Below are 20084 nucleotides of genomic sequence, written 5' to 3' on the forward strand. Positions count from 1 at the left end.
CCTCGCTACTGAGCCTGTACATAAAGTGCAGCACAGATTCATCTCAGCTAAAAGCCGAAATCCTTACATCAGGAACAGAACAGACATTTATAGGACATTTCATAACTTTCCCATAGTTTTATCAAAACATTTACAGCCAAGGCGTAGCTAGGGTTTTGATCGGGGTGGGGAAAAACTTCTGAGTGGGCCTCTAACCAGGTAACCTTGATTACAACTGGGTAACGCACCCTAAGGCCGGCCTCACACTTGGCGTAAGACAATACGCCACGTATTATACGTCCGTACTACTGCCGTAATACAGAGAAATGTTCCCAAAATATTGATCCGTAGTCAGGGTGTGTCAGCGTATTTTGCGCATGGCATCCTCCGTATGTAATCCGTATGGCATCTGTACTGCGAGATTTTCGCGCAGGCTTGCAAAACCGACATCTAATGGATTTATGTGCTCAAATGTTCGGGAAAACATATATACAGTATATATATATATATATATATATGTCATTGAGACACATATATATATATTCTGTATTTAGATTTCATTCAGCGCGATATCTGTGAACAGCCGGTAATTCAATTGCCGGCTTTTCATTTCTCCTGCACAAACCCGACAGGATATGAGACATGATTACATACAGTAAACCATCTCATATCCCCCTTTTTTTTTGCATATTCCACACTACTAATGTTAGTAGTGTGTATGTGCAAAATTTCAGCGCTGTAGCTGCTGAAATAAAGGGTTAAATGGCGGAAAAAATTGGCGTGGGCTCCCGCGCAATTTTCTCCGCCAGAATGGTAAAGCCAGTGACTGACGGCAGATATTAATAGCCAGGAGAGGGTCCATGGTTATTGGCCCCCCCGTGGCTAAAAACATCTGCCCCCAGCCACCCCAGAAAAGGCACATCTGGAAGATGCGCCTATTCTGGCACTTGGCCACTCTCTTCCCACTCCCTGTAGCGGTGGGATATGGGGTAATGAAGGGTTAATGCCACCTTGCTATTGGAAGGTGACATTAAGCCAGATTAATAATGGAGAGGCGTCAATTATGTCACCTATCCATTATTAATCCAATTGTTGGAAAGGGTTAAAAAACACACACACACATGATTTAAAAGTATTTTAATGCAATAAACACAGCGGTTGTTGTAATAATTTATTGTTCTCTCAATCCATCAGGAACACCCTCGCTTTGAAAAATAATAAACGCACAAGATACATACCTTCTGGTGAACCGTCTCGTCCCACGAAGTAATCCATCTGAAGGGGTTAACTAATATTACAGGCAGGAGCCCTGCTAAATGCAGCTGTGCTCCGTGCCTGTAATCCCCGGCGAATGAATGAAATGTAGGTCATTGACCTACATTTCCTTCAGTCGCGGTGATGCGCCCCCTGGTGGATGTCCTCATATGACCTGGAGCGTGTGAAAAAGTTCCCAGGCTGCAGTTCATGAGAACATCCACCAGAGGGCGCCTCACCGCGACTGAAGGAAATGTAGGTCAATGACCTACATTTCATTCATTCGCCGGGGATTACAGGCACGGAGCACAGCTGCATTTAGCAGGGCTCCTGCCTGTAATATTAGTTAACCCCTTCAGATGGATTACTTCGTGGGACGAGACGGTTCACCAGAAGGTATGTATCTTGTGCGTTTATTATTTTTCAAAGCGAGGGTGTTCCTGATGGATTGAGAGAACAATAAATTATTACAACAACCGCTGTGTTTATTGCATTAAAATACTTTTAAATCATGTGTGTGTGTGTTTTTTAACCCTTTCCAACAATTGGATTAATAATGGATAGGTGACATAATTGACGCCTCTCCATTATTAATCTGGCTTAATGTCACCTTCCAATAGCAAGGTGGCATTAACCCTTCATTACCCCATATCCCACCGCTACAGGGAGTGGGAAGAGAGTGGCCAAGTGCCAGAATAGGCGCATCTTCCAGATGTGCCTTTTCTGGGGTGGCTGGGGGCAGATGTTTTTAGCCACGGGGGGGCCAATAACCATGGACCCTCTCCTGGCTATTAATATCTGCCCTCAGTCACTGGCTTTACCACTCTGGCGGAGAAAATTGCGCGGGAGCCCACGCCAATTTTTTCCGCCATTTAACCCTTTATTTTAGCAGCTACAGCGCTGAAATTTTGCACATACACACTACTAACATTAGTAGTGTGGAATATGCAAAAAAAAGGGGATATGAGATGGTTTACTGTATGTAAACCATGTCTCATATCCTGTCGGGTTTGTGCAGGAGAAATGAAAAGCCGGCAATTGAATTACCGACTTTTCACTAACACCGCTGCGTATTTCTCGCAAGTCACACTGCAGGTCCGTGTGGAATCCGTATTTTTCTCGCCCCCATAGACTTTCATTAGCGATTTTTTTGCGCAATACGCTGACAAACGCAGCATGCTGCGATTTTGTACGGCCGTAGAAAGCCGTATAATACTGAACCGTAATATACGGCTAATAGGAGCAGCCCCATTGAGAATAATTGTGCCGTTTATTTTGCGAGTTTTACGGACGTAATTTCTGCGCTCTTACGTCCGTAAAACTCGCTAGTGTGAGGCCGGCCTAATTGTGGATGTAGAAGATGACCGCGCTGTGACTGGAAATAATCTCTATATAAAGACTAACATGGATATCACCGCCATATGGTCAGTGGTAAATACCAGCCCTACAGAACATATAACAGATCACAGCACAGTTATAGATAGTGACTTACCGCTGACGTTCTTTCTGATGGAATCGGTCACTTTTCCCGTCTTTTCCATCTGGCCCAGACCGACATGACAACTTCTTCCAGCAACGACTCACCTGCAGAAAATACAACAAAGACACATTTCACTTCTCACATTCCAGCCCCATCACCATCTATTCCCAACCTGCACAAACTCCTCATCCTGCTGATACCCCAATACTGAGCCGCTGCTGCCGTATGTGTCCCAATTACTGCACCTGCTGTGTGGTTCTCTGTGCCTTGTAAATTCTAAGCAACCTCTAGAATATAGTAATGCCGGGTGCAAGTGCTCTAGAAAACAGTGCCCACATTTTGTCCCCTAGAAAGTAATGTTGCCCTCTGTGTGCCCCTTTGACAGTCACCATAACCTGAGTTCCCCTATAACAATAAGTGCCCACTTTACATTTAATAATGTCCCGAGTCTCCCCCCTGTACAGCTCTTGTATACACAGTATGATGCCCCCTCACTGTATATATACTGACCCTTTAGTGTCCCCCCAAAATTGTTTGATGGCTCCAACACTGTATGATGGCCCCTAGATAGCCTCCATATAGTATAATGCACCAGATAGACCTAAATATAGTATAATGCACTTGCCATGGGCAGACTGTAATATAAAGCAGCCCCCCATAGGCAGACTGTAATATAATGTGCCCCCCAGGCAGACTGTAATCTAAGGCAGCCCCCCATATGCAGACTTTAATATAATGCACCCCTAAGAAGACTCTAATATAATGCAGCTCCCATAGGCAAACTCTAATATAATGCAGCCCCCCATAGGCAGACTCTGATACAATGCACCCCCTAGGCAGACTCTAATATAATACACCCCCCAGGCAGACTCTGATATAATGCACCCCCCAGGGAGACTCTAATATAATGCAGCACCCCAGGCAGACTGATATAATGCAGCCCCCCCATAAGCAGACTTTAATATAATGCACCACCCAGGTCGACACTAATATAATGCAGCCCCCCATAGGCAGACTTTAATATAATGCACCCACCGGGCAAACTCTAATATAATGCACCCCATAGGCCAACTCTAATATAATGCAGCCCCCCATAGGCAGACTCTGATATAATACACCCCCCAGGCAGACTCTGATATAATGCACCCCCCAGGGAGACTCTAATATAATGCAGCACCCCAGGCAGACTGATATAATGCAGCCCCCCCATAAGCAGACTTTAATATAATGCACCACCCAGGTCGACACTAATATAATGCAGCCCCCCATAGGCAGACTTTAATATAATGCACCCACCGGGCAAACTCTAATATAATGCACCCCATAGGCCAACTCTAATATAAGGCAGCCCCCATAGTATCTATAGTATGATGCACCTCCATGAAAAAATCCAATACTCACCTCATTTCCTCCTGGTTCCTGCGCTGCTCCGAGCTCCCGCTCATCTCCTGACAGTGGGTGCCGGGTAGTGACCGCTGTCAGTGTTGGCGTCGGTGACGTTAGACGCTGACAGGGGGATGATGGGAGAGGGAGCGTAGCGCTCCTTATCTCATCAATGCGGTCAGCTGTATCAGTATCTAGCCAATACAGCTGAACCTGCGATGACAGGCGGGGGGCCCACTGCCCGCACTGGAGCCCCCGCCACCTGATCAAGGGCCTCACGGTGGCTGGGCAGCAGAGCAGGGAGATCGTGTCTCCCTGCTCTGCCACAGAATGTAAGTGTATCGGCGCAATGATAATTTCCTAATCCTGTGATCCAACATCTGGCCACGCTATGACTAGACTGTATCCAGCCTCCCTCAATACACCAGCACTGAGCTAGGCCACACCCTTCTGGTATTCACGTGACACCATGTATGCAAATCACATACTTGCAGTCACGAGCCCGCTGCTCCCTGTGCCAGCACCAAAGAATCCTCGCAGAGCGCGAAGTGAGGACTCACAGCGTGCAGTTACATAGAGTGACTGCAGATGTATAGCCTAAGGTTAAATAACCCCTTTAAGGGCTCGTTCATAAGAGCGTATAGCATGGCAGAGTGCTATGCAATGTTTTATCGCACAGCACTCGGACCAGTAATATACCATGGGGCAGCTCAGATCTGTGATATTTTTCTCACGCCAATTCGGCATGACAGAACAATCACAGCAAGCAGCGAGTGGCTGTGAGTACTGGCTCATAGACTTGTATGGGCGAGTGTGAAATATCGGACTGCACTTGAATGTCATCCGAGTGCAGTCGATTACCGCGTACACAGGCGAAGGAGAGATTACTTTCTCTGTCTTCTCTGCTGCGTTTCTCTCATGCTAGAGAATCGGATTACACTAACATGACACTCGGATCAGACGCTGATAGAGTTTTGAGTTTGATCCCAGAATATTTGCATAATCGGACCCGAATCTGTTGCTTGAAAGAATCGACGGCCATGTGGCCCTAACTATTAGTATCTACCATTATGACTTTGTGTTTTAGTGCTATATGGTGTTAGCTGCTATGTATTTTCATTTTGCAAAGGCATGTAAGTTTCATACTACTTTTTGCATGTAAAAAGCATGGTAATTTATAAAAACTCTCATCCTTCATAGAAAAAACTGTACATAATGGTCCCATACAAGAATTGTTACTAAATAGAATCTGAGATTCTTTTCATGACAAGAATGCAGAGTAGTCACAACACAAGCTGACGTCATTTTCTTAGAAAATAGACTTGTGGCTAACTGGGCAGGAAGAAATACATGGAAGTGTTGACATTGATATCAATTGTCGTCTATATGGTACAAAGCCAAGCTGATAAAATCAAGAAGTTACTCCTGTGGCTCTGGTGACATAACGGATACAAAGAGCAGAACACTGTGTGTTCACTATATGAATAATTTCTAAGAGACGTTTCTAATCTTTTTAATCACATCACAGTTCTTAGTAAATGTCTCCTTCTAGGAGAAATCCCTAAAATGTGGCTCTACCTAGTGGTTAAATAAAGGTACTGCGTTAAGCAGAAGTTACTAGAAAAGCTAAAAATGTACAGCCTACATAGCTCACATTCAAGCTAGCGTCTGGGCCAAGATCAGTAAAATATGCACTGAAATTCTTCATCTCAGAGCCATGAAAATTGTATATATACATATTAGTATGCATACACTGTATTCTCTGCAAATTTTGGTACAGCATCACAATAAATGGGACGTTAGGCAATGTCCACAATACCTAAAAATAAAAAGGAAAAAGGAATATTAACAGGTGTATTTGTATAGTGTCAAGTTTTTTTTAATGTCTTAAGCTGTTGAGTTTTTTTTTTACACTTGGTTTTCTGCCTGACCAACTTTAGCACTAAGTGCACTGGGTGTATTCTTGCATTTTACATTGCAGGTGCAGACTTAAAGGGATTGTTCCCTTTTGGCCATGGATGTAGTTTAATACACCGTGTTGCACTCACCTTACCGGGGTCCACCGGTGAGTCTCCTCCGCTGCTCCCGCTGTCTGGCATTGGCGCTGATGGCATGTCAATAGGGCAGCAGCCAATCAGTGAGTTCAGCGGCATGGCCAGTTCAGACAGAATGTGGCCGGAAGTATGTAAATTGCGTACTGTGGTCATGTAACCCCCCCACCAAGACCTAGAGTGACTGCAGACTGTTAGGACTGAACAACCCCAATATTTTCATAATAAATGAGTTTCCCTACCACCGCACGCCTCCTTTTAAAATCATCTCAGCAATTCCCTAAAGGAGATAAAGCCAAGGGAAAGGTTTAGAGAACAGTCCAAAAGAAAATCCCATCTTTGTTGTCCTTAGCAACCAGTCACAGCACAGCTTTCATTTTATCAGTGAAGTTAAAGAAACTGAAAGTGGAGCTCTGATTGGTTAAGAAAACTTTTAAACGGACTTCATAAATGAAGTATATTGTGTTATGTCATTTCTATTTTTATCATTTACATGAATGACCTAATCACCTCATTAAAATGATTATATGTGCTTAATGCCTTATTGTCGTGATACATTGTAATAAAAATCCTGTCATTCTTGTTTCACAAATATATCATGTGTAGTACGTAGGAAGTGATTTACAATATGGGAATGTAAAACCACTACCTGTACACATACATCAAGAAATCGTGCACTCCATACACCCCTGTGGCTTGCAAAAATAAGGCCAATATTAATATAGTAGCATACAGTGGCTTGCGAAAGTATTCACCCCCTTTGCATTTCTTGTGTCTTGCTACCTCACAACATGAAATTTCACTGTTTTTTGATTGTTTGCATCAGCTCATGTACACATCTGGTTTTCTTTTTATTGTGAAGGAAGCAACAAATAGGACAAAATAACTGAAAACTACAATGTGCATAACTATTCACTCCCCTAAAGTCAGTACTTTGTAGCGTAGCGTCTTCTTTTGCGGCAGTTACAGCTGCAAGTCACTTTGGATAAGCCTCTATGAGCTTTCCACATCTGACACTGGGATTTTTGCCCATTCCTTAAAGCAAAACTGCTCCAGCTCCTCCAAGTAAGGGTACGTGTCCAACTTTAGGATGGCCGGCGGTTTGGACGGAGCGGCAAACCCACTTCGCCCTAAGCTCCGCCCCCTTCTGTGACGCGATGATTCCGGATGTGTTCATTGCACACATCCGGAATCATCGCACCCCACACATAGGGCCCTGTGTTTCACCTTGTGGCGGCGCGGCGGCGCCGCAAGGTAAACGGACATGCTGCGATCTTAAAAGACGCGCCACATGTCCGGAATCGCAGGGCCGCCGGGTGCGTGTTACCACGCATAGTGGAGACGGGATTTGATAAAATCCCCTCCACTATGCTGTAACATCTGGACGCTGCGTGTTTGACGCTGCGGCTCTGCGCAGCGTCAAACACGCAGCGTTTCCTGAACATGGACACATACCCTTAGATGGTTTCCTCTGGTGAACAGCAATCTTCAAGTCTGACCACAGATTCTCAATTGGATTAAGGTCTGAGCTTTGACTAAGGCCACTCCAAAACATTTACATATTTCCCCTTAAACCACTCGAGTGTTACTTTAGCAGTATGCTCTGGGTCACTGTCTTGTTGGAAGGTGAACCCCTGTCCCAATCTCAAATCACTGACAGACTGAAACAGGTTCTGCTCAAGAATATCCCTGTATTTCACACCATCCATCTTCCCTTTGACGCAGATCATTTTCCCTGTCCCAGTCTCTGCTTGGGACCTCAGCAGCTCCTTCAGGGTTACCTTTTGTTCTCTGTGCTGCCTCTCTGATTAATGCCCTCCTTGCCTGGGCTGAGAGTTTTGGTGGACAGCCCTGTTTTGGCAAGTCTGTTATTGTACCATGTTCTTTCCATTTGATGATAATGGATTTGATGTTGCTCCGGGAGATCATCAGCGATTGGGATATATTTTTTTATTATCCAACCCTGACTTGTACTTCTCAACAACTTTGTCCCTGACTTGTTTGGAGATCTCCTTGGTCTTCATGGTGATGTTTGGTTAGTGGTGCCTCTTGCTTAATGGTCTTGCAGCCTCTGTGGCCTTTCAGAAAAGGTAAAGTGTATATACTGACAGACCATGTGACACTAAAGGTACCGTCACACTAAGCGACGCTGCAGCGATACAGACAACGATGCCGATCACTGCAGCGTCGCTGTGTGGTCGCTGGAGAGCTGTCACACAGATCGCTCTCCAGCGACCAACGATGCCGAGGTCCCTGGGTAACCAGGGTAAACATCGGGTTGCTAAGCGCAGGGCCGCTCTTAGTAACCCGATGTTTACCCTGGTTACCAGTGTAAAATGTAAAAAAACAAACACTACATACTTACATTCGCGTCCCCCGGCGTCCGCTTCCTGCACTGACTGAGTGCCGGCCCTAACAGCAGAGCGGTGACGTCACCGCTGTGCTGTGCTTTCACTTTAGGGCCGGCGCTCAGTCAGTGTGGGAAGCGGACAGCGAGGGACGTGTGACAGACATCAGAAGGTGAGTATGTACTGTTTGTTTTTTTACATTTTACACTGGTAACCAGGGTAAACATCGGGTTACTAAGCGCGGCCCTGCGCTTAGTAACCCGATATTTACCCTGGTTACCATTGTAAAACATCGCTGGTATCGTTGCTTTTGCTGTCAAACACAACGATACACGGCGATCTGACAACCAAATAAAGTTCTGAACTTTAATCAATAACCAGCGATATCACAGCAGGATTCTGATCGCTGCTGCGTGTCAAACACAACGATATCGCTATCCAGGACGCTGCAACGTCACGGATCGCTAGCAATATCGTTTAGTGTGACGGTACCTTTAGATAGCACACAGGTGGATTTCCTTTCACTAAGCATGTGATTTATAAAGGTAATTGCTTGCACCAGAAATTTTTAGGGGCTTCATAGCAAAAGGGTGAATACATATGCAAATGCCAATTTTTAGTTATTTGATCCCATAAATTAACTTATGCCTATATTTTGCTCGCTTCACCAACTTAAACTATTTAGTACTGATGCATCACACGCAAATCAGATTACAAAAATATTCAAACACAAGTTGCAATGTAGCAAAATAGGTAAATAGCCAAGGGGGTGAATACTTTCACAAGTCACTGTATTACAATTTAAGCAATTGTCTACATACATTTCTTTATAAAGTATCTGTGAATGCAGTTGTTCAATTTCCAGTCCTATTACTACTTCCATACTGAGATGTCCTTGAAGGTGGACTCTGCCTATGGGACAAATAAACAAGCACAAGGAGTCTGCAAATGTGGCCCCGGCTTTAGGCACAGTAGTCATGCACTGAATTAAATATTGGTTGACTTTCTGCATACACTCAAAAATGAGATATAAGGATATACTGTGAAAAAAAACTTCTAATGGAGATGTGAACACAGCCTAAGCTCTGTGTTTCATGTCTGACACTCACAGTCAGTGATATTTAGATAGGCCACGTGCTGGCGTGGACGTGGACAGCAGAAGCCGAGCAGCACCTGAAGGAGATCATCAGTGAGGTAATTATGAAAAATGTTTATTTTTCTTTATAAAATTATTAAATGGGTGAGGGGGAGGTGGAGAGGGACTGCAAATCATGAAGTGAGGGGGATGGCAGATGATGAAGTGAGGGGGGAGGGGACTGCAAATGATGAAGTGAGTGGGGAGAGGGATAGCAAATGATGAAATGAGGGGGGAAGGAAATGATGAAGTGAGTGGGGGAAGAGGGACTGCAAATGATGAAGTGGTGGTGGGAGGGGGACTACAAATGATGAAGTGAGTGGGGAGAGGGATAGCAAATGATGAAATGAGGGGGGAAGGAAATGAAGTGAGGGGGAGAGAGGGGCACTGTAAATGATGAAGTGAGTGGTGGGAGGGGGACTACAAATGATTAAGTGAAGGGGACTGCAAATATTGATGTGAGTGGAGGGAGGGGGACTGCAAATAATGAAATGATGGGGGAGGGAGGAGGCAAATGATGAAGTGAGTGGGGGAATGGGACTGCAAATGATGAATTGAGGCTGGGGGACTGCAAATTATAAATTTAGGGTGGGGGGAGTAAATGATGATGTATTGAGACTGGAGGATGGGGGACAGTAAATGATGATGAATTGAGAGAGGTGAAAAAAATGAAGATGATGTGGGGGTGAGGCAGCAAATAATGATAAATTGAGGTGGGGAAGAGTAAAGGTACCTTCACACTAAACAACTTTACAACAAGAACGACAGCGATCCGTGACGTTGCAGCGTCCTGGATAGCGATCTCGTTGTGTTTGACACGCAGCAGCGATCTGGATCCCGCTGTGATATCGCTGGTCGGAGCTAGAAGTCCAGAACTTTATTTGGTCGTCAGATCGGTGTGTATCGTCGTGTTTGACAGCAAAAGCAATGATGCCAGCAATGTTTTACATGGAGCTAACGACCTGCGAGAACGATAAGTGAGTCACCGCTACGTCACTGGATCGCTCCTGCATCGTTCTGGAGCTGCTGTGTTTGACGTCTCTACAGCGATCGGCTCGTTGTCTATATCGCTGGAGCGTCACTGAGTGTGACGGTACCCTAAATGATGTATTGATTGTGGAGGAGAGCAGTTGATAATGAATTGATGGTGGGGATAAGAGAGAGAAGACATGACAATGAATTGGGGCAGAAGGGACGTGTAAGTATAAAGAATCGGGGGGAGCAGGAGTTACATAGTGGGGGGCATTGAGGATTCAGTGGCTGGTACTGAATAGAGGAAAATAGTACAGGTGCTAATTAATTTATATATTTATTAGATGGGGAAAGTGGCTACTTATAGTTAGTGAGGGCACAGTGGTGGATTACAATTTATATTTGGAATGGTGGGTTGCATAATAACTAATTATATATTAATGGTGGGTATTGTGCTCTGGAAAAAGTGGGTATTGTGCTCTGGAAGCGGTGCTCTAGGTAACCATGTATTATTTTATGCAGAGACAAGTTCTTCCTGGAGGAAGTAATGGCGGTCTGTACTGGATGAAAAAGAAAAGCAAAGATTAAGGACTTCAACTACAGACATCACTGGTGAGTCACTGTATTACCTGTACATTGACACTATATACTGTATACTATGTACAGAGCTCTTGTGTATAATGTCACTGGTGATCACTGCATTACCTGTACACGTACACTATATACAGAGCTTCTGTGTATGTCACCGGCGATCACTGTATTACCTGTACAATGACACTATACACAGAGCTCCTGTGTATAATGGCACTTAGTATTGTGTTATTTGTATTAATGGTCAGTATTGTAGTATTCGGTCACTATGTGGTGGAAATATGTGGTTTGGTCATGGTGTGGCGGTATTTGTTCCTAGTATGTGGTATAATTCTGTTACTATGTGATGGTAATATGTGGTCTGGTCATGGTGTGGTGTTATTTATACCTTGCATGTGGTATTCTTCGGTCACTATGTGGTGGTAATATGTGGTCCAGCCATGGTGTGACGGTATTTGTCCCTTGTACATGGTATTAATGGTCATTTTTTTAAAATGTATGTGACTCATTCCCTTAAAGAAAAATAAAGAAAAATATATGTGTGATTGGTGAGGACGGGGTGCAGAAGTGGAGTTTTTTTAAGAGTGGGTGGTAAGAGTGTGGAATGTTCCAGGGGAGGAGGCAGAACTGGGGTGGAGCCTGGGCGGAGTCTCAAAGGAACCCAAAAATGTTACCAGTATTGGGTCCTGAAATTCCTGGTGGTAGCCCTGTGCATAATAAATGATGGATTAACGAGGGAATAGCCTATGCAACTCATTAAAGAGCTTTTCAGATAACTGTCCAATTACTTTTGGTCCCGTTAAAAAGAGGCAGCTACATCTTAAAGAGCTGCATTTATTAAACCCAAGAGTCTTCACTATGTTGATTATATAACTGTATCTTGAATATGTTTTGATAAACAGTTTAAATGCCAAAACTTATGTCTCCAGCCAGATATTAGGTCATCTTATGAGGGGTTCTCTTCATGGTACAACCACTTTAGCTAAACATTACTTGCTAGGTTGTGTATGGAGTCTCTTAAATGTCCCCTGTGTCTGCTGCTTTTTCTGAGCAGATACTTGTTCTTTATATATATATATATTTCCTTGGCAGTCATTCAAATTATAGGAACTACAAACTCCCGTTCCAGTCCCCTCAATATAGAAACCAGAATAATCATTTGCACTGAATGAAGCCAAGATATGGAATGTCACATTCTGTGCAATATCCGCCGTAACATGCGATAATCGCACAAATAGGGTCTGTATTTAGCCAGCAGTAGTTATGATAGAAATAGTACAGATTATCTTCTTGTTATCTATGAAGTATTCAACTAATTTACTGGCCAAAGACTTAAGTTAACTCTTAACTGAATGATCATTTGGTCAACTGTCATAAGTCTCCATAAAACAGGTTGTGGTTAGGAGGGCAAAAAACAATCAGGTGATGGTGAGGAGAGCCCAAACAAGAAACAAACAGGTGATGGTGAGGAGGGTCCAAACAAGAAACAAACAGATGATGGTGAGGAGGGCCCAAACAAGAAACAAACAGGTAATGGTGAGGAGGGCCCAAACAAGAAACAAACAGGTGATGGTGAGGAGGGCCCAAACAAGAAACAAACAGGTGATGGTGAGGAGGGCCCAAACAAGAAACAAACAGGTGATGGCGAGGAGGACCCAAACAAGACACAAACAGGTGATGGTGAGGAGGGCCCAAACAAGAAACAAACAGGTGATGGCGAGGAGAGTCCAAACAAGAAACAAACAGGTGATGGTGAGGAGGGCCCAAACAAGAAACAAACAGGTGATGGTGAGGAGGGCCCAAACAAGAAACAAACAGGTGATGGTGAGGAGGGCCCAAACAAGAAACAAACAAATGATGGTGAGTAGGGCCCAAACAAGAAACAAACAGGTGATGGTGAGGAGAGCCCAAACAAGAAACAAACAGGTGATGGTGAGGAGGGTCCAAACAAGAAACAAACAGGTGATGGTGAGGAGGGCCCAAACAAGAAACAAACAGGTGATGGTAAGGAGGGCCCAAACAAGAAACAAACAAATGATGGTGAGTAGGGCCCAAACAAGAAACAAACAGGTGATGGTGAGGAGGGCCCAAACAAGAAACAAACAGGTGATGGTGAGGAGAGCCCAAACAAGAAACAAACAGGTGATGGTGAGGAGGGCCCAAACAAGAAACAAACAGGTGATGGTGAGGAGGGCCCAAACAAGAAACAAACAGGTGATGGTGAGGAGAGCCCAAACAAGAAACAAACAGGTAATGGTGAGGAGGGTCCAAACAAGAAACAAACAGGTGATGGTGAGGAGGGCCCAAACAAGAAACAAACAGATCATGGTAAGGAGAGCCCAAACAAGAAACAAAACAGGTTATGGTGAGCAGAGGCCAAACAAGAAACAAAACAGGTTATCATAAGAAGTACTCAAACAAGGAGCAGAGATCTCTCTGATGCAAGCTCCCAAACACAAACTATTGAGAGCTTGCCCTGACAGTAAAAGTGACCTTAAAGGGATTGTCCTCTTTTAACTCTTTTTAGCAGAGAAGATCAATGATTTATACCCAGATCCAGCCTTGTATCTCTCAGTTGCCCCAGTCGTTGACAATTACCAGCATAAGTAATGTCACTTCAAGAGCACCGCAGCATATCACTTAATTCAGTGGCTCCACCAAAAGCCACTTTGCTCATTGATTGGCTGGAGCACGGTCTATGTGACCTTAACTCGGTAACTGATCTAGAAACACAGGAGTAGTGGTAGAAACACAGAGATAACCAGGGGAGGGTAAGTAGAGGCCAGTTTGTTATTTTAAATGTCATTAACCCTGTTGGATAAAATTAGTGAAAACTGTAAAGGAGACAACAGCTTCAAAAGCACCATAACTGCTAAGCACTGGTAGAACATTTTTACAATCTATGGTATACACGTAAGCACAATCTGCTGATGGGTAAAATTCAGCATAATGAATGGCTTTTAGCACACTTGTAATAGACTACTGTGTGAAGAAATCAACTAAGATGTCACAAGGTCTGAGACATTCAGATCATCTGCTCTATGGTGTACTGATATGCTATGGTAGTCAATAACAATGTGTGCAAAATGCTGTCAACTATGTAAGCACTGCGGAAGGAATCATACTCTATGGCAAGTTAGGGGACCCCAACAAAGGTTGCTCAACCACTTGAAATTTTTTAATCTTACTGACTACCTGAGATGCCTTAGGCTGCTTTCACACATCAGTTTTTTGACCAGAATGGGAAAAAAAAAAAACCAAAGCATGCTCAGTTTTAAAAAAACGGAATCCGTCACTTAATTCCATCAGTTGATGGATCCGGCACCATAGGCTTCCATTACAGCAAGCGCCGGATGGCGCCAGATCCGTCGCTGTCTGTTTTTTCGATGAACACAAAAACTTCCTCTGTACATTTTCTCCGGCCGCTGGACCGACAATTTTCGACAGATCCAGCGACAAACAGATGACATGTAAGGCCATCCATCTCAATCCGTCGCTAATACAAATATATGAGAAAAAAACGGATCCGACGGAAACTTTTGCCGGAACAGTTTTTTTTTTTAAATTCGCCGGATTGTGCCTGATGGCAAAAAACTGATGTGTGAGAGCAGCCTTAGATGAATGCGGACATGTAAGTACAGCAGGCATTCGCTACAGTGGACACAACTGGTCACTGCTGTGGTCGCCGTCATATGTCCATGCTGAAATGTCACCACTGTAGACTACGATACAGAGATCAATGGCAGTGGTGGCAAGGGAAGAATAAGATAAGTCTTACTCATTTTGCCATTTTGCACCATTCTAAGTTTTAAATAAAAAATCAAGAAGCTAGACAATACTTTAATACATGGGTCCTGAATCCCAGCTCTGGAATAATGAAGATGGCCATAGATAAATATTGATTTGTGGCCCAAAGATAACCACAGAGCTAACAAGTTTACAGATAGGTGCGGTAAATATATATTTAGGTTGGATCCTATTTCACCTCGGCTTCAACTTGATCATTATTAGGCTAGGGTCACATGACAATATTTTCTCTCATCCGAGAGAATCCGGTTGAGGCCGGGGTCCGACTTGCGAGTGTGATGCACGAAACTCGGCAAGTCTCTAGCATCAATACCCGGCATTGCCGCCAGCACTCGGAATTGGAGTGTGCGGCTGCATGTATTTCTATACGGCTGCACACTCTGGCCAAAATCTGATCAGTGTTTGATCAGAGTGTGATCCAATTTTCTCGGAAAAAGATAAGATGGAGAAAAAAAAATGTCTCCATCTCTCTCCATTTTGTCAGTCCATGAAAAATCGGATTGCACTCAAATGTCATCCAAGTGCAGTCCAATGATTTCCATGGATTCACTGACTTGCATCGCCGAGTGTGATTCGAATATCAGATACAAATTGAGCATGCTGTGATTTTTAACCTGGGATGGACTGTTGGAGGAGAAAATCGGACATGTGTATGGTCACATAGCATAACCTATAACCTTGGTCTGTGTGAGATCTGATGTTTTGCCGGATCACACTCAGACCAAAAATACGGTCGTCTGCGTGAGCCCTTAGACAGATCAATATCTTCTCGCAATTGGAATCTTTACGAGCGCTATACAATATGTATCAAGATACAAAAACAATGTCGCAAACTCTAATACTAACCGTATTGTAAAACTCGGCAATAGTGGGGACAATTTTGTAATTGTCTTCACACCAGTCCACCTCTGAGCTTCCAGCCTGAAGATGATCCCATATCTTCAATGATGCCATCGCTGGATAATTTTTTCGATATTGGGTCAAATATGTATTGTTTCAGCTTTGTAGTTCGGACCCTTGAGATGTCAGTTTTTCTCTTCTTTGTGCTCTGAGTTCATAGAAGGCTTCGTGATCTTCTCCGTAGGTGCCTTGACGAAACAGACTGATGATCACCCTGGCACCACAGTTTCTCTAGCACTTCCCTGGATCAATGTCTGTGCATTGAAAGGAGAAGCCTACACAGATGTTCGAGCTGCCTCTGGATCCTGCATAGATCTCACAGCTCAGTAGTCATCCACCACAAGGCAGTAATGAGGACAAGGCAGAGTCAGTGTACTGCTTGTCCCTTCTCAGCCTGTTCCTTACCATCTGCTTGATTCTGCACTGAAGCTAATACTTGAAGGCGTCCATAAGCTGAAGGCGATCCCTCCCAGTAGGTGTGATGGACATGAGCTGCTTCCACGCCTCTGCCAGCCTCCAGATTGTTTACATGCAGAAGGGAGTATCAGGCTGAGTGTAGATGATCATGTCTGCCAGTCACATCCGCCTCCCTGTGGGTATATGAGTGTGGGCTGTATTCTCCCTGCCACTGCTGCCTGTCTTCATCATGTGTGTCAGTGCCAGCCAGTAATTCAACACAATGATCACATGGTGTTGTACATGAGAAGGAATGTGTACGGAAAGCATCCACGTCATTTCACAGCTACGTCATGTGCTTTGTAGTAAGAGATATTCGCAGTCAGCGAGAGAAAAAACAATAGTAACGATAGACCGGAAAACTGCTCAGAGCCAACACAAACATCAAAAAGCAATAAAACTACCCATATTTGGTAGAACAAAAAAAAAAGAGAATTTCGAACCTGCTATATTATGGATTATCAAATATTAGGCCAGACAAAATCGCCAAATATTCTTATTAGTTCAATGCTGAAGACAATTGCTAGACTATCATACTGATTATTCAATGCCAGAACAATGGAATTTAGCGTTTCGCTCACTGTGGAGCAAATTGCAACCGATTTATAGATGGAGAAAAAAATTTCTCCATCTTTTCCATTCTGTCAGTCCGTGGAAATCGCACTAATCTCAGGTGTCATCTGAATACAGTTTGATGGTTTCCATGGACTCATTGACTTGCATGGCCAAGTGCGATATGAATATCAGATCAAACTCAGGCATACTGCGATTTTTTTCCTGAGACAAACTCTGTCCATGGTAAAAATAAGACGTGCAAAACCCTGTGAAGAATATGGGGGATAAAATTTCATGCCTGCCGACTGTATCATATCCGGTCTGAGATTATAGACCTCCTTCAAAGTGTGAAGCTGAGAATGGACACCTGGCTCAGCTAGTGGTTCCTCTTCAAAAGCTCCAAGTGGAAAAGCTCTCAATCCCTAGCAGCCTAGCTGGTACCAAGATCTTTCTGGCAGGACAAACGCCTGCTGGGAGCCCTAGCTGCTTAACTGCTTCAAAGATCAGATGTACGGGAGCCATCATTCCATAAGGAGTTATCGTACGTTCTAGCCGTATACTGGTTACATTTTTGAGATCTTGGGAATAGGTAGAACGCACGGGTCCTCCACCTGTTCTAGCACCCCGGGGTGGGCAGCTACGTAGAATAGCTAGTGGAAGTCATGTTTGATCTCCAAGAGTAATGGGGGCTGAGCCAGATCCGATGGCGCCAAAATCGCCTCCCTATAACCTTCAGTTGAGAAGTTATGATCCATCATAGGTTTTGGAGCTTCATCTACCAGACCCAAAGGGACGGTTACAAGGACTATTCCGGGAGCGGGAAAGGGAGTGACTGACCAAGGGGTGAATTGCTCATGCGAGGCTGTGGCCCTTGTTCTCTTCTAAGAGAGGTCACGCCGTGTATAGTGTTGGAAGAAACTGGAAACACCTGGCACCCCCACATTTCTCATGTGGCTGCCAGCGCCAAGGCCTAACATCCAATTGGTAACTGACCTTTGTATCAACTGCTTATGCTTATTGTACTACCACCTGTATTTGCATATCTGACCATGGTATATGTATATCCATTGTGTATATAGTTTTTTGTCTAAACAGGAATCCCAAACTGATGAACCACAGATTGCTGCACAAAGTTACCTGCAGAACCGGAATCCAAGTACGCCGTCACAGAAAATTGTCCGCCACCAGCCGACACTTATATAGGCACAGTAAGGGGTAGAGAGGATTCACTTTCACCTAGGAAGGCCTCTCTTTCCATACCTAGGTGGAGAAGTTTTCCAGCTTCTTGGGACATTGGTGGCGAAAATGGGTAGCACTTCCACAGTGCAGACACAGCTTCTTGGCAAACCTCTCCTCACGTTGTCGTTCACCCAACTTGATGTGGTCGACCTCCATAGGCTCGAGAACCGAGGTTGGAGCTTGATCAGATGGGATGAGGGGTCTTTGGAAAGATGGAGCTAAACGGGGAAATCGCCTCTCCTGGACTCTTGCCTTGGTCAGTTCCTGAAGGCGGAGATCAATTCGGATGGAGAGAGAGATGAAGTCATCCAGGGTATCGGGTAGATCCCGAACCTCCAATTCATCCTTAAGTCTCCCTGATAACCCACATCGGAAGACTCCAATCAAGGGTTCGTCAGACCACTGTAACTCCGAAGCCAGAGTTCGGAACAGGATGGCATACTGACCGACCGAGAGAGAACCATGTTGTAGGTTGAAGAGAGCCTCCATCGATGATACCACACGTCCTGGCTCGTCAAAGATCTTGCAGAAGGTGTCCAGGAAATTTTGGAGATGGGACACAATAGGATCGTCTAGCTCCAGTAATGGATTAAACCATGCCAAGGCTTCTCCTTCCAAGTGAGAAGCAAGGAAGGCCCCTTTAGCTATGTCCGTCGGATACTGCTGGGGCAACAACCGAAAATGCAGCTAACACTGGTTCAGAAACCCCCTGCACAACTTGGGATTACCAGAGTACTGAGTGGGTTTGCAGAGGGAAAGTGAAGGACCGGATACAGCGGCAATCACTGGATCGGGCACTTGTACCGATACAGGAGGAGAAGTGGCAACCATCTGCATGTTGGTTAGACATTCATCCACAGAGTTCATATAATTCAACATCCAGGTTTGCGTCTCACATTGCCGGTCAAGTTCCAGATGTAAATCCACAAGTTGAGTAGCATTGGGGGGTTCGGCAGCCTGGAGAGAACTGAGACGGGCATCCAGTGACTGCATAAAAGTTACCAGTTGGTCCTGACTTTGTCAAAGACGGGCTAGTTCGCTTTGGGCAGAGAATCGGGTATCAGTTGGGTCCATGGCCTGAGCAAAAACTGTCACGCCAAGGCAGGCGGAACGAGGTAGTGAACCCACTAGACCAGAGAGGACACTGTGGAAGCTGAACCCTTAGGAACCAGCCGTACAAGGACATTAGATGAATTGCAAGGCTTTATTGAGACACTTAAACAGGAGAACCCACAAGGGAGAACCCCCTGAACTGAAACACCGAATTCCCCCGAGGGAGCACCAGCAAGTGAACCCCTTAACAGGGATTGACCCGGCTCAGCCAAGGAGGCTCAAGTGCAACAGTTCTAAGACCAAAGGATCAGACCCAAGAGGAACAGTGAAACTGAGGAGGGAGGAGTAAAAGGTCCTGGGAACCAGAGAAGATGAACCAGAAGGTACAAAAGGTACCATCAGAGTCCGCAGGTAGATGGTAAGTAGACAGGACACCGGCAGCAGGGGAAAACACTGGGTATTAGTTCAAGGCAAAATAAGACTGAACAAGGAGGCGCTGGTCTGGGACCTGAGAACGGCAACTTAGAACAATGCACAAAGTTGCCCAGGCACCTCCCAAAGGAAGTTAGGGCCTTAAGTATACACAGGCCTCTTAGCGATTGCCTGAGAGGTGTGTACAGGAAAAGGGGCACTGGTCCTTTAAATCATTTGACAGCAGCGCGCATGCCCTATGATCGCTCCCCCACAACCTGGAAAAAGGGGTCAATAAGACAAAAGCAAAGCTAGCCCAGCAATTCTACTGGCTAAAGATGGGGGGCTGATAAGGCTGCCTACTGCCTTTCATGCGACACTTGTCAAGGGGTGAGGAAGTGGGGGTCACACCTCAAAACTTCACTGGTAGCTGGGGGGATTCTGAAATCGGAGCCTTGGAAAGTGGATGC

General features: G+C 44.8%; 1 protein-coding gene across 1 annotated transcript in view; it reads right to left on the bottom strand.

Moving 5' to 3' along the window:
• ACER2 (alkaline ceramidase 2) overlaps window positions 1–16546 on the bottom strand; it is a 51967-nt gene extending 35421 nt beyond the window's left edge. Inside the window, exon 1 of the mRNA XM_077249702.1 lies at window positions 15847–16546. Coding sequence (XP_077105817.1) covers window positions 15847–15954 — 108 coding nt within the window. The 5' untranslated portion in view covers window positions 15955–16546. The remainder of the gene's footprint in view (window positions 1–15846) is intronic.
• Window positions 16547–20084: the final 3538 nt, after the last annotated feature.

Source organism: Ranitomeya variabilis, chromosome 1, assembly GCF_051348905.1.
Source record: "Ranitomeya variabilis isolate aRanVar5 chromosome 1, aRanVar5.hap1, whole genome shotgun sequence".
Classification (NCBI taxonomy): Eukaryota; Metazoa; Chordata; class Amphibia; order Anura; family Dendrobatidae; genus Ranitomeya; species Ranitomeya variabilis.